General features: G+C 41.1%; 1 protein-coding gene across 1 annotated transcript; it reads left to right on the top strand.

Moving 5' to 3' along the window:
• Positions 1-6840, top strand: LOC114052255 (cathepsin L1-like). The gene is made up of 8 exons (XM_027874776.1): positions 1-99; positions 3171-3305; positions 3635-3757; positions 3854-4009; positions 4220-4444; positions 5474-5639; positions 5745-5856; positions 6614-6840. Exons 2-8 carry the CDS (start codon positions 3180-3182, stop codon positions 6711-6713), a joined length of 1008 nt encoding a protein of 335 aa, XP_027730577.1. The 5' UTR covers positions 1-99; positions 3171-3179; the 3' UTR covers positions 6714-6840.
• The last annotated feature ends 9344 nt before the right edge of the window (positions 6841-16184 follow it).

Here is a 16184-nt window from a genome sequence, read left to right as displayed (position 1 = left end):
GAGCCACCGGACCCAGGGCTAAGCAATCTCCCGCCCGGACCCTCAAGTTTTGTTAGAGGTCCGGCTCTCCCCAGGTCCCGCCGCTGCTGAGACGCTCAGGTGAGGGCTGGGCGAGTCGCAGCTCCCAGGTCCGAGGGAGGGGCTCGGAAAGGGGCAAAGTCCTCAGGCTCCGGGGGACCCCCGGGATGGGAAGGAGAGAAAGAGGACAGAGCCCGGGCTTGGGAAGGGAGATGGTTGGGGAAGAGTTTGTGTGGCTGGGTGGGCAGAGCTTGGCCAGCTCTCTGTGTGTTGTGGGTGTGTGTGTGTGTGTGTGTGTGTGTGTGTGTGTGTGTGTGTGTGTGTGTGTGTTGTGGGTTCTACCAGAACGGGGGATGGGGGGCGGTGGACTTCTGGGCGTTGTAGCCTTTCCCGAGGCCACCGTGAAACCAGGACAAATTAATAGTATCCACTTCCCACGAAGGTTGTTAGGAAGCTCAAATGGGGGAGCATCTGTAGAGCCCTCTGCAAACCTTAAAAAGCGTTGAAGGAATGTTTCCTTTCTTTTTATTATCATTACTATTACGGAAGCGCAGGGAGCTGAGTCCGCTGCTTATGGAGGCTGGGGTGTGTTTTTGGCCCGCACTTAATGGGAGAGGAGATGATAGGGAGGAGGGGGCGGTGAGGAGGGTCACGTTTTGGCTTGATTTGGGGATGAGGAGGGGCCCGCCCCAGGATGACCTGTCCGAATCTGATCTGGAACTGCTTTGCCTCCTTTTCCCAGGTTTATTCATCCCCATGACCTGGAGCTGTTCTGGATTTACTCTAGTTGCAAACTCTACAGATACCCTGGGGTGGGGGGGAGGGCTAGGGGAGTGTAAACGTACTGGTTTAAGATTGTGTGTACGGTTCTGCTCCAGAGGAGGAGGAAAAGAGCTCCTCCCAGAGCCTGCTTAAAAGACCCCTTACGATGGTCAGCAAACTCTCCCGTCCCCCAGCCGGTACCCCGGGGATGGGGATAGTGTTGGGAGGGGTGGCTCCTGGCCTCCAGCCAAGTCCCTTCCCCCCTGGCTAGTGGTGTTGGGGGTCCTGGCTCACATGGGTACCCCCACCTGACCTCTTTTCCCAGACTGGAGAGGTGGACCTTGTTAGGAGAGAGGCAAGCAAGAAATTGTTTTAGGATGCAGGAGGTTTAGATGCCCAGAGTTTGTGTGACCTGCTTCCCTATCCTTCTACTTGTGAAAGATGGATTTTGGCTTGAAGGGCCTTTAGATCTAAGGCCCATAGGATCTGAAAATCTGGAAATGGCTATCTTACTCTTCTGTAGAAAAGGCAGAAAAGGCTTTCCTCCTCTCCACTCCCTCCATCAGCAGCTGATTGTAAAGCCTTACCTTTAGCCTCTATAGGATCATAGATTTAAAGCTAGAAGGTACCTTAGGGAAACTTGAGACACTGAGGTGAAGTGACATGCCCATGTATGCCCATATGGTATTAAGTGACAGAGGTCGGGATTGAACCCAGTCACCACGATGTCAAATCTATTTCTATTCTAGGCTGGTATGTTGCTTGGTCATGCCCCTGAGAAATGGAGTTGTTTTGAGTTCTGGAGAAGGTGATTTGGTGGTTAGGTTTGGGGAGAGGCTTAGAAATGTTGTAGTGGCTTTAAGAAAAACATTTACTTAGTACCTGTTCTGTGCCAGGCATTGTGCTAAACCCTGGGGTTATCAAGAGTCAAAAGACAGTCCTGCCCTGAATAAAGTACTAATCTGCAGACTTTTGCTAGGACACACCTCCCATTAGGACAAAAATTTGTGAGTACTCCCCCAATATATATGTACATTCACTTCTATAAATTTTACATGTACTCCTGTGCTGATAAACACAAATACAGGTTTTTGAAGTATCAGATAAAAATGAAATAATATGATCCTAGGGGCAATAGAAACACTGGAGTATACTGGAGATAAGAGCAAAATGGTCACTTTAGAATAGTTTTGGCTGCTGTGTGAGGATAGGATGGAATGGAGGAAGACCTGGGGAGAGGAGATGAGTTGGAAGGATATTGCACAAGTTCACTGGAGAGATGATCCCTGAACTAGACTGTTGTGAAGATCAAAGACAGAGATGCTTTGGCAATTGATTGGATGGAAGGCTGATGTATCCTTGACAATAATAGCTATCATGGTTTGGAAAAGGGATGGGTTGGAGGAGGAAGATAATGTAGTTAAAATGTGCATATCCCAAACACCCTTACCTCCTCCTTTGGGACTCACAGGAAGAGAGAGTCTTTTACTAGTCACTGCTGCAGCTACAACTCCCTCCCTTCCCCCATTTTCCCAAATAGTGCTGCTTGGTAGTAGTTTCATCACAGCTGCCTTTAGTTAGGTGAGATTGGGAATATAAGAGAGAAGGCTGAGCAGGAGATAATTATTGTAATTGTATTAGAGACAAGCCCTGTAGGTTGACAGTCCAGGAATGGGATGTGGACTAACCTCAGGTTAACAATAATGATAATAATAAAAAAAAATACCTAATGCTTTAAGGTTTCCAATGCCCTTTGCAAATATTATGTCATTTTATCCTCACAACAACCCTGTAAGGTAGATGCTATTATTATCCCCATTTTTCATATAAAGAAACTGAGGCTGAGTGGTTAAGTGATTTACTCACAGCCTCACAGCTACTACTAAGTATCTGAGGCAGGATTTGAGCTAAGGTCTTCCTGACCCTAGGTCTAGCACTCTATCCACTGTGCCACCTGTCTCTATGCCACCGTGGTCAGACCTTGGCTTACATTTTGGGAACCACTGCCATAAAATTTAGGAGTACATTTCAGCTTCTAAAAACAGTTACAGCTTTTGAACTGGGTGTCCATTTTTATTATTTGTGCTATTAATGTTAACACTTAATCAAGCATTGTCTCTGGTCTTAATGTTTTTGTGTCAATGTCTAAACTCCCTGAAAAACTCTACATCAGGATTACATCTCTTGTATTTACCCTCACTCCACCCCGTCCCACACACAATGCTTTCCACATAACTAGATAATATATGAATATTTGGTGAAATAAATTTTGTTTTTCCCCTGGGAAGATTGTGTTTATTTCCCAAAGAAACAAGAGCGTGGATTTTTGGTTTGACTTGATTTTTAATCATACACATTTCCTATCTCTTTCATCCTTTTTTCCCCTTAAGGTTTGAAACATGAATTTGTACCTGTGTTTAGCTTGCCTATGCTTGGGGATAGTAGCTGCTGCTCCACAACTTGACCGGACTTTAGATGCTCGATGGTACCAATGGAAGTCACAGCATGGAAAAACCTATGCAGCAGTAAGCTTTCAGCTACTTTTTTTCCCCAACTATGATGAGTACATGTCCAAAGTGGACTAATGAAATGGCCTTTCCTAAGAAGCCAAAGATTATCCAGATAAGAGCTTCAATTGCTCCATATTACTGCTTTTGCCCACAGAAGTTCAGAGGGCAGAGATGTCTATAACATCGGATTTGAAAACCTTTTTGGGAAGGCAATATTTGGGTGTGGTCAACATCCCAGCTGGATGCCAAAGGAGTGATTGACAGTGGATTTGGTTTGATAGTTTCACTTTTATGTGTAATAATATAAGCAGAAGCTTATTGAACCTTATTGTACTTGCCTCTAGAATGAAGATAATTGGAGGAGAGCAACATGGGAGAAGAACTTGAGAATGATTGAAAAGCACAATCTGGAATATAGCACTGGTAAACATAGTTTCCACATGAAAATGAACGAGTTTGGCGATATGGTGGGTGTGTTGTAACAATCTGATGTTAATACTGAGTAGTCAGTTATCTTTTGCTCCCAATACACTTCATATAAATCATCTTTCTCTTCATTTTAGACCAATGATGAATTCAGACAAATGATGAATGGCTTTAAACAAAACAGATTTCAAAGGAAGAACAAAGGAACTCTGTTTCGTGAACCTCACCTTGAACAGATCCCAAAATCTGTAGACTGGAGAGACAAGGGCTACGTCACTCCTGTTAAGAATCAGGTATGAAAAATTGCTTAATTTTGATCCATAGATAACTCAGACAAAACTCAGTGAAGCTTATGATTGATAATGGAGTCTCTTAAATAATGGGACTTCATCTCAGATCTGTGACTGAGTTCCCTTCCATATTTAAAACTGTTTAGATCTGTCTGAAAAAGATGAGTAAAATTATCTTGTATACTAACCAGTACTTCCTTTGGACTCTTTCAGGGTCCGTGTGGTTCTTGCTGGGCATTTAGTGCAACTGGTTCCCTGGAAGGCCAGTGGTTCCATAAAACAGGCAAACTTGTTTCACTTAGTGAACAGAATTTGATTGACTGTGCTACAGGTGGGGGTTCCCAAGGCTGTAATGGTGGCTTCATGGATAGTGCTTTTGAATATGTGATGTTAAATGGAGGCATTGATACAGAAGAATCATATCCCTATGAGGCAATGGTAAATATAATTATTTCATTCCCCATCATTTTGGTTTAACTACATTTGAAAGAAGAGTCTCAGTTTGGGGGATGGGAGCTGAGGAAGCCTGCAAAGACTAAAGACCTAAACACCCACCTTCTTAACTAAAGAAAATCTACAACTGAATCCAAAATATATCAACACTAAAAATGAGTTGCCTTGACTTTGAATACAATCACCCATTGAGAGGAGATCTTAGGAAGCATATAGACTGTATTGTCTTAGACACTGTAGAGATCATTTGGTCAGACATCTTCATTTTACAATGACTTGCTCAAGATCCCAAACATAGTAATAAGGTGCAAACTCTGGATTGGAAGCCAGGTTCCCTGAACCTAAATCCATTCTTGCCTTTGTAGCCTACCCTTGTGCCTCCCTGACACCTAACTCCCACTAGTGCCTCCTTAGGAGTAGGGAATTAAATGACAATTGAGTCGAATTTTGCATAATAACTGCTGACATTTATCTCATCTTTAAAGTTTACAAACATGTCATTCACTTAATCTCTTTTGATCCTCAAACAGCCCTGTCAGGGGGAAGTATTATCCTGATTTTTTCTGATAACTTCTCAACCTCAGTCTCATGATCACGTAGCTTGTAAGTGAAGAGCTGGATTGGAACCTTGGTCTCACTGGACTATGCCACAACTAGGAGACTCTTAGAGTTGCTAATTAATTGGTTGTTTTATGTCAGTGGTATCAAACTCAAGTAGAAATGGGCCACAGAACCATACATTAGAATCCATGTGCAATGCATATTGAGTTAGCAGTGATGTGTAGGAATGTTACCCACCCTCTGGTTTACACTATGCTGCCTTCTTTCAATGGGACTTTCAAATAGTCCTTTACTCACCCATATCCAGCTTTCTTCTTGAGCTGTTCATCTAATAAATTAATGGGAGAACATGGCCCATAGATTTATTAGTTTTGTGACCATTAATTTTAAATTCATCTGGGCAATACCACTGATAATAGTAAACCAAACCTTTTACCTGTTTCATTTTAAAAGGATAGCGACTGTAGGTATGAGCCAGAAAACTCTGGTGCTAATGTCACTGGATTTGTGGACATCCCATCTGGGCAGGAAATGACTCTCACAAAGGCTGTGGCCACTGTGGGTCCCATCTCTGTTGGAATTGATGCATCACTTTTCTCCTTCCAGTTCTATCATGGTGGTAAGCATTTTTTTCTTCATTATTTCTGTCAAAATGCACTTAACCATATTATTGCCATTCGGTAGTTAGTATTTCTCAAGTTCATGTTGCACTTGAATATCCTAGGTGTTTATTATGACCCGCTCTGCAGTAGTGAATTCCTCGATCATGGCGTGCTGGCTGTGGGCTATGGTGTTGATGAAGAAACGGGAAAGAAATACTGGATTGTCAAGAATAGGTAAACCAAGATCTTGCCTGAAATGTTATTGACCTCCTTGTTGCCAGTTTCTGATTATTTCATTTTGAAGGGGAAAAGGAAAGAAGGGTAGAATTCTTGGGATCCTGTGAAATGGAGACGGGATGTTTGTGGGAGGAAGGGATCCTGTTTTTAGGATCCAGAGTAGATTGAGAGTTCCCTAGTGGTTCCTCATAGTTTCTATGACCACTGATAACAACAGAGTACAGGAGATTTCCATTGCCTAGTTTGTTGGACTGTTCTAATATAGTTATTGTCAGACTGACTCACAAAGTGCTATGGGGAAAGCACATCACTTGGAAAACCTGAAAGTGCTTAGTGTTGAGTCAGAGGTTGTCATGAATAGGGCAGCTAGGTGGCACAGGAAATAGAGTGCTAGCCCTGGAGTTAGGAGGACCTGTGTTCAAATAGACCTCAGAGATTTCCTAGCTGTGTGACCCTGGGCAAATTACTTAAACCTGTTTGTCTCAGTTTCCTCATCTGGGAAATGAACCAGAGATGGAAATGGCAAACCCATCCAGTATCTTTGTAAAGAAAACATAAAAATGGGGTCATGAAGAGTCAGACACAACTAATCAACTTAACAACAAAGTCATCACCAACAACTATTTTCATTACTTTCTGAAAAGTCCAACTCATGTTCTGAATTTGGTCACAATGTCAGAAGGCTTTGCACCCCTAAAGTAAAAAGGTATTTTTGAATGGTGCTCTTAAACTTAATACTTCACTTTCTTTTCAGCTGGGGTGACCAGTGGGGCAATGATGGGTACATTTTAATGGCCAGGGACAAAAGTAACCACTGTGGAATAGCGACAGCTGCCAGCTTTCCTGAAGTATGACGTGATTGACAGACAACTGCTTCACAGAGATGGGATCTGACCTGTATCATTTGGGTTCAAACACTTGAATTGCCCATGATCCAAGTTGTAATTTGAGTTTCTTCTGACATTTTTACATGTGTGAAATGTAAACACTACTTTTTTATAAACAGCTTGTAATATTGTTTAATTCAAAGACATAAATTTTCATATTAAAATTGTATATATAAAGATTTACTTTTTTAAATAAACATTGATTCACTGTATATGAACTTTGTGAGAGTTGATTTCCTTCAATGTGTTAAATTTTGTAGCAGGAAAGAAGAGAGTTAGGTTTCTGAATTTTTGTCCTAGGATGGGGAGTTAGTCAGTGGCTACAGATGATTTCTCGGATTGAGTCCAACATTTTATATCCTACCTCATTACACCTTACTGATTGAAGTGTAAATCAATAGGTCTGGCCGTGGCTTTGACATTGCATCAGTCCCTTCAAAAATAAAACATAGGAAATTCTATGCCAATTTTCAGGAGCCATTCATAATCAATGTATAGTTTTGTTCTCTGACTCTCAATCTGTTTCTGATCTAAATGGAGGCATAGATGTATAGACCTAAAGTGACACAGAGCTGACATGAGCCATCTTTAAGTTCAAAGAGTTTTTCAAGGTGACCTAATCATAATATAATGAAAGCTGCTATTAAACTTGCTTTTTTTTCGTATTTTCTATCACCAACTTAAGGTCTTTGAATAAAATGGCAATTTTTATTTGAAAGTTGAAATAAATCTTAAATGGCCACATGGTTCACATTTATCTAGTACTTTAAAAGGTTGTCAAAGTCCTTTATATAATACATTCAGTTAATCAGTAAACATTAAGTGTCTACTATGTGCCAGGCTAAGTGATGGGGATATAAATGAGAAAAAAAGACAAGCTCTGCTTTCAAGAAGCTTACAATCTTAATTAGGGAAGATAAGACAAAAATAAGGTGAAAAGGGGATAGGAAGGGTGCCAGGGAAAGTACTGGATTTAGAAGCATGGTGGAAAAGTCAGAAGCCCCAAAGTAGTGCACCTAGCTGACAAATGAAGACATAAAGTTAACTCTTTCAATCCTTACCACCATGTGAGCTGCAGTTACGTGGTGGAGTAGATAGAGTGGTGGGCCTGGAGTCAGGAGGACTTGAATTCTAATCCAGCCTCAGACATTTATTAGCTGTGTGACCCTAGGCAGGTCACTTAACCCTGTTTGCCTCAGTTCCTCGTCTGTAAATTGAGCTGCTGAAGGAAATGGCAAATTACTCCAGTATCTTTGCTAAGAAAACCCCAAATAGGGTCATGGAGAGTAGGGCTGGACTGAAATGGCTCAACAACACTTTGTGAGGTAGGGGCTATTATCCCCATTTAACAGAGGGAAGCTGAGGCCAAGAGAGGTTAAGTAAATGACTTGACTAGGTTCACCTCCCTAATAAAGTATCCATTGTAGGATTTGAACTTGGGTCCTCTCCACTTCAGGTCCAACAGTCAGTCACTAAGGAATAGCATTTAGTGGGATCAAGAGCAGTCTGCCATAAAGAGGGGAAGAGCACACAAAGCGTCATCAATTTTAGTGCTCAGATAATCCTTAGGAATGATCGGCTCAGATCCATTTGTTGTACAGATGAGGAATCTCATTAGACTCATTAGAGCCACTGCACAAATGACTTGTCTGATAGGACAGGCCTTGGTTGAGAGACGGTTGGTGGTGGGCTTTGTTCTTCTTTCCTGAAGAGAACCAAAATGACATCACTATACTACAGTCAACTTTCAGTGTGTCTAACTGTGGATGATCAGACCAATGCTAGCTAGAAATGGTCTACGTAGGTTGGACACAAACAGTTCATGTGAACATTTGGGGTGAATTCTCTAAATTTAGGCATTAGAATAGGCAAAGAAGAAACAAAGCTATCCCTCTTTGTACATGATAGGATGATATGCTTAGAGAATCCTAGAGAATCAAGTAAAAAAGTACTTGAAATAATAAACAACTTTAGCAAAGTAGCAGGATATAAAATAAACTCACTAATCATTGGCATTTCCATATTTTACTAACAAAGCCCAACAGCAAGAGACAGAAAGAGAAATTCCATTTAAAGTTACTGTAGACATTATAAAATATTTGGGAGTCTATCTGTCAAAATAAACCCAGGAACTACATAAACATAATTACAAAACACTTTTCACACAAAAAAAGTCAGTCTAAATAATTGGAGAAATATCAGTTGTTCATGAGTAGGCTGAGCTAATATAATAAAAATGACAATCTACCTAAATTAATTTACTTATTCAGAGCCTTACCAATCAAACTGCCAAAAAAATATTTTATAGAGCTAGAAATAATAATATTATAATAGCATCTACTTCCCAGGGTTGACGTGAGGATCAAATGATATATTTGTAAAGTGCTTGGCAAACCCATCTAAATGTTGTCATTATCATTATTATTAATATTATTATTATTACTACTTCACAAAATCCACTGATGGATATTTTATTCAAAAATATTTCCTTACATATTTTAGATGTCAAGATTATACCTGTCCTGTTTGCCACCAAAATTTTCTCCAGGTGATATTTCTTTAATTTTATTGCTGTTGTGTTCAGATTTCTTTACAAGGTCAATTACACTGTTAAAACTTAAGAGTCAAGTACTTGTGTCTCTTAACAGAATAGTTCCATCTTTATAAGATTCTTCATTTAAATAAAAATTCATCACCATGTTCCTGGAAATGACACAGCTACACTAGCATAGGTTGACAAATATCCTTGAATGTTAATTCTCTATTATATTTTTAAAAAAATAACTTTCCCTGCTGGCATCTGAAGTGGAGATTATAAAGCAGAAAAGGATAATTGTGACCTCACAAGACTCACAAAAAAGAAAAGAAAAGATTGGTATATAATACTGGGGCAAAGATCAAAGAAGAAGAAACAGAATACACATAATGGAGCTGAAATAGAGTACTCTAGTAATAATAACAGCAGCTTACTTTTATGTATAGCTCTAAGGTTTGCTGAGCACCATGTAATGCTGAGATAAATAGAAGGAGTATTATCTTTAGTTTACAGATTGAAGACTGAGGCTCAGAGGTATAAAATGAGATTTATTCAGTCATAGGATTCGGAAGTAATAGAGATAGGAACCCAGATTGTTTTATAGCATATGTAAGTAAAAATGTTTTATAGGGGAAAGCATTCAGTTATTCAACTTAGGATACCAATAATGCTTTTATTGTTCCAATGGAAAACAATGTTGATTTTCCTTTCTCTTCAGCCAACTGGTTAATATAAAGAGTCTGGTGTGAGAAATGAAAAATGAGCTCAGAGTTTTCGGAAAGAAGGTGCAGAGAGGGAGGGTCAGGAATCCGAGGGGCAAGGTCTCCTGCCACCATCAAGTTTGGCAGATACTTCTAGATTCTGAGTTGACTCCAAAGTCATTCTGTTTCCTTTCTTTTTTGAGCCTTGGGGATTATCCTGCTTATTTACTTTTCTACTTTTTTTTTTCAGGCAATCAGGATTAAGTGACTTGCCCAGAGCCACACAGCTAGTAAGTGTCCGAGTCCAAATTTGAACTCAGATCCTTCTGATGCCAGGGCCAGTGCTCAGTCTACTGTGCCACCTAGCTGCCCCCATTTCTACTTTTGATAGGGGTTTCAAAATGTTCCTCCTATTCTTTTTCACTCCAGAACCACTTTTCTGTTCACATAGATCCCATAAGAAATATTTCCCTGTAGGGTTAGGTTATTTGGTTATAGGAAAGAACAGAAGTGAGTCACTTACATTTCAATGAAAAAGTAAATTCTGGAAATCTTCGGCATTTTTCCACAGGAGACAGGTGGAAATGGGGGCTCTGCAGTAAAAATTAGAAAAGAGCATTTTCACTGGAGACTAAGGGAAGCCCAGCATTAGCACTGGGAACAACAGCAGTGGAGAAAAAGGAAGAGCAGGCTTTGAGATGTGAGTTTTGGGTCCATTACCCCCCTTTCACCTCACCAGGCATCAGTGCTGTGGCCTGAAAACCCACTCTGGGTCAAAGTAAAGAGCGTCCTAGGTTACAGTTGGACAAAGGGGTAGGAGGAAAAACATTCCCAATAGACATGGGGGTTCTTAGAGTCCCTAGCTCAGCTCTTCCAGGGTAACCACAGTTAGAAAAAGGACATTTCTTAGTCAGACAGCTAGCTAAGGGTTTTGACTTTATCTTACAGTTTAGCTGATCAGATCTTCCTGATGTTTCTCAGAGAATCAGAGAGTGCCTTGGGGCAGAGGGTCAGTTTGTTCTCCTTTAAAAAGTGCTTAGCACAAAATCCAACACATAGAAGACATAGAATAAATACTTTGTATCTTCTCACAGAGAAAATGAACTAATACACACTGAACATATGGCAAGGGTTCAGACTTGTAATGCTGCTCAATTGAAGAACATAGTGGTACACCTATCCCTTCCACATTGAGGGGCTTATAGGCACAGTGCATCCAAGACTTAGATCTGTGTAAAATTTTTTGGCCCTCCAATAATGTGTTTCTTTTAAGCAACAGATTATTGGATTTGTTTTCTTATCAAATCTTTAAATACACATTGAAAATTGTTAACATTATGTTTGTATTTTCCTCCATTTTCTCTAATGTTGCGTTATTTCAAGGTATAATTTTTTTTTTACCTTCTGTTGTAAACACAGTATTATGTTCCTTCAGCTATTTTGGTTTACTCTTTTTTAAGGTGTCCTATTCCCAATGGCTCTCTTTCTTTCACCTTCTTCCCATTAGTTACCCCTTTTCTTTAGAGGTTTTGCAAAGGAATACGAAGAAAGGGAAAACTGAGTCTCTACTCTGAAGGAGAGCTCACAGTCTAATGGGAGAGATAACATGCTAGGTACAAACAAGAGATCTCATCTTGCCTTGTTGAGTCATTTCAGTCATGTCCAACTCATTGTGACCCCATTTTGGATTTTTCTTGGCAAAGATCCTAGAGTGCTTTGCATTTTCTTCTCCAGCAGAAACTGAGACAAACAGGATGAAGTGACTTGTCCAAAGTCACACATCTAGAAAATATCTGGGGTTAGATTTGAACTCACAACCATGAGTCTTTCTGACTTCAGGCCCAGTGCTCTATCCACTGTGCCACTTAGCTGCCCAACAAGCTATAGTCAGCATAAATGGGAGATACCAACAGAAGGAAAGCAGTATAATTAAGGGGAATTCATAAAGGCTTCTTATGTTGAGACATGAAGGAAGCCAGGGAAGTCAAGAGATTGAGAAAAGGGAGATGAGAATTCTGGAAGTGGGAAGAGCCAGTAAAAATGCAAAGAGTCAGGAGATGGAGTGTGATGCTTGAGAAATGACAAGGAGCCCAGTGGTACTGTATCACTAGCATATAGAGGTAACCAGATACAAGAGACCTGGAATGGGAGGAAAGAGCCAGGTTATGAAGGGTTTTAAAAGCCAAACAGAGCATTTTGTTTTTGATCCTTGGAATAAAAGGGAATCACTGGAGTTGATTGAATAGTGGGGTGATATTGCCAGACCCCTGTTTAGGAAAATCAATTTGACAGCTGAGTGTAGGATGGATTGGGGAATAGGGGAGAGCCTTGAGGGAAGGAGACCAAGCGATAAGCCATTGAAATAGTCTAGATGAAGGGTGGTAAAGGCTTGAATCAGGGTGATGGCAGTGTCAGAGAGGAGAAGGGGGATATATGAGAGATTTATGAAAGTAGAATCAATAAGACATGGCAACAGATTGGATATGGGGTAGTGAGAGAATGAATGAATGAATGAATGAATGAATGAAAAAAGCATTGAATAAGTGCTTAATACTTTCAAAGCATTTGAGACAGAAAAGTCAGACAGACTCTGCTCTCAAGAAACCCCCATCCTAAGGAAGGAGACAACATGTGAAAGGTTTTGGCTGCTGGTCAGATGCAAAGGTCCTTATGGTAAAGTGGCAAACAGAAGATATGGCCTCTCCTTGGATGTCATTCCCACTGATAAAATTACAAGGTTTGATGTTAAGGCATTTGACTGTATCAAGGAATTTGATGACAAGAACTTGATTTTTCTGGGACTTTGGTAGTTGTGGCTGTAGGGTGTTCAGGAGCAGTGGCCAGGATGCATCTCCATAGGGATTGCTTTCCCAGGATGATGGCTTCAGGCCCTTGGAAGGAAACACTGAAATTCCCATGCCTCTTGGGCCTAGGATTATGGGCTGTCTCTATCATGGACTGAGGGGAGATGGTAATCACAGTGGTGTTGCTGGTGGTGGTTTGACTTTCCTAGCACCTGCAGCCTCATATCTTTCCCCCAGGGATGCCTCATTGCCTAGATAAGTAGATATGAGAATCAGCAGAGAGATGCTCATTGAAATCCTGGGAGGTGGTGAAATCATCAAATGAAATAGTATATGTAGAGAGAAGAGTAGAGGGCCCATGAGAGAACGTTGGGGGATACTCTTAGAAAGAGTGACCAGCAAAGGACACTGACAAGACATGGTCAAACAAGTGGCAGAGAACCAGGAGAGTGTCACTAAAACCTAAACAGTATGAAGGATAAGAAAGTGATCAACAATGTCAAAGGATGCATAGAGGTTAAGGAAGAGGAGAACTGAGAAAAGTCACTAAAAATTTGAGTAATTAAGAGTTCATTAGTAACTTTGAAGAGAATAACTTTGGTTGAAAGATCATGTCAGATGCCAAACTGCAAAGAGTGAAGAGAGTTAGAGGAAAGGAAGTGGAGGCAGCAGCTATAGATAGCCTTCTCAAGGAGTTCAGCCATGAAAGGGTCAAGACATACAGGACAATAGTTTTCAGGGATGGACAGGTCAATAAAGGATTTTTGTAAATTAAAGAGCCCTTGAGTGAATCAAGTCAACTAATATTTATCAAGCACTTTTTGTATGATAAGGCACTATAAGAAGGGCTGAGAATACAAAAGTCAAAAATAGTCCCTGCTCTCAGGGAGTTTATAGTTCAATGAGGCAGACAACATGCCAACAACTATGTTGAACAAACGATATACAGGATAAATTGGAGATAATCAACAAAGGGCAGGTGCGAGCATTAAGAGGGATTGGGAAACCTAGGACTAATGACCTGGTGTCTCGTGCTGGGGATTCAAAGACAAAAATTAGGCTGTCCTCGACTGATTCCAGGTTTGATATTCTATGCACTGTACCACCCAGCTGCCCTGTAAACAAGATAGAGTCAGGATAAATTGGACATAATCACATGGAAAAGGACCTAAGTTTAAGGAAGACAGAGGAAGGCTCCTTGTAGAAAGTGGGACTTTAGCTAAAATTTGAAAGAAATTGAGAATCAGAGATGAAGAAGAAGAGAGTTTCTGGCATGGAAGACAGCCAGTGAAAATGCAAGGAGCTGGGAGATGATTCATTGAGCTTAAGAAACCCAAAGGTTTCTACTGTCTTCTACTGTCACTGGTTCACAGAATATGTGGAGGGAGTCAGGTATGAGAAGCTTGGAAAGGAAGTTAGGAAGCAGGTTAGGAAAGGTTTTAAAAGACAGAGAATTTTATGCCAGATAGTGGGGCAATGTGGTCTGACCTACATTTTAGCCAAATCAGTTTGACAGCTTGAATCAAGGCAGAGAGACAAACCATCAGCCTAATGTAATAGCTTAAGCTTGATATGATGAGGACCTACACCAGCATGGAGGCAATGTCAGAAGAGAGAAGAGGGCATAAATAAGAAATGTTATGAAGGACTTGACAACTGACTGGCTATGGAAGGTGAGAGGAAGGAGTTGAGGATGAAACCTAGGTTTTTGAGCTTGGCAGAATGGGAGAATGGTATCCTTGAGAGTAATAGGGAAGTTAGGAAGGGGGGAGGAGGTAGGGAGAAAGGTAATGAGTTCAGTTTGGGACATGTTGAATTTAACATGTCTATGTGATCCAGTTCAAGATGTCTAAAGGGCAGTTGCAGATGCAAGACTGAAAGCTAAGAGAGAGGTTGGGGCTGGACAAGTTGATCTGAGAGACATCGACATACAGATAATAACTGAAACTGTGGGAGCAATTGAGATCCCCAAACGAACAGTAAAGAGGGAAAAAGAGGAGCTAGGACAGAGTCTTGGGGGGACCCTCACAAGGCAACAAGTGTAGGAAGATCCAGCAAAAGAGATTGATCAGGAGCTGAACCAAAAGAGCTGTGTGTCATGAGAACCTAGAAAGTATCAAGGAGAAGAGGGAGACTGACAGTGTCAAAGGCTACATGAAGAGGTCAAGAAGGATAATGATTGAGAAAAGGCTGTTAGATTTATCAAGAGTAAGAGATCACTGGTAACTTTGCAGAGAAGAGTTTCAGTTGAATGATGAGGTCCAATGCCAGGCTGCTAGTAGTCAAGAACCGATTGAGAGAAGGCACCAATTGTAGATGGCCTTCTCAAAGAGTTTGGCCACTAAAGGGAGGAGAGATATAGAGTGATAGCAGGAATCATCTGCAGGTTTTTTGAGGATAAGGGAGACACAGGCACTTTTGTGGTCACTAGTGGAAGCAGCCAATAGACAGAGAGTAACTGAACATTAGTGAGAGAAAGATATCTACTGGAAAAAACAGTTCCTGGTACAAAAGTATGGCTTTCTTCTTTCCAAGCTTTTCTTATGCCTAGAATGCTGTCCCCACTACATTGCCTATTGAAACCCTCTCTATTCCACTGGGCTCAATTCTAATGACATCTCTACAAGGAAGCCTGCCTGTGACCCAGTTACATACCCAAACCCCCACTTTGCAAAATGGTCTATTTGGTTATTCTTCTCTGGTGAATCTATCATTAATTAGAGCGTATTATGTTTTTCTGCCCATAGCTATTATCCCCCTCCACAGTTAAGTTCCCTGGGGACTCAGATCCCTGTCTTGTAAATATCCAGGCTCAGAATCTTCATAAAGAAAGTCTCAGAATTTGGAGTGATAGGACATGGGTTTGAATCACAGTGCTGCCATTTACAGTTTGACCTTGGACAAGTCTCTTTGATACCGAGCCTCAGTTTCTTCACACAGAAAATGTAGGGTTGAAAGATTCCTTCCAGCTCTAACTCTATGATTATTCTCTAAATGTTGAAATAAATGAATTAGTGAATATGCAAGTGGTTTGTCCGGGTCACCTCTGCCAAGCCACTGATCTCACTCATGCGTGGTGACTAGGCTATTCTTTTCTTCCACCTACCCATTTCCTAACACTAACCCCTATCCAAGTAGAGGACCTTTAGGACAAGCCCGGACCCTTTTCTCCTTTCTACAAGCCAAGTAAAGTAAAGCAACCTCCCGGATCACCAAAGTCTTCCCTTGCCCTCCTCCAACCGTTTTGAGTCTCCATCCTAAGGCAACAGCAAAACCCGACAGTTTGAGACAAAGAAGCATCATGCCCTAGGGAGTCTCTGACCCACCAGTGGCCCCACCCCTTCATCCCGGCACAGCCAAAGGCTACGACGAGAGGTGGGACCAGGCAGGCTTAGTC

This window comes from Vombatus ursinus, unplaced genomic scaffold (assembly GCF_900497805.2).
Source record: "Vombatus ursinus unplaced genomic scaffold, bare-nosed wombat genome assembly UNPS02014807.1, whole genome shotgun sequence".
NCBI lineage: Eukaryota > Metazoa > Chordata > Mammalia > Diprotodontia > Vombatidae > Vombatus > Vombatus ursinus.
Note: the sequence above shows the minus strand (reverse complement) of the source record. Positions and strands in the feature narration are given on the sequence as shown.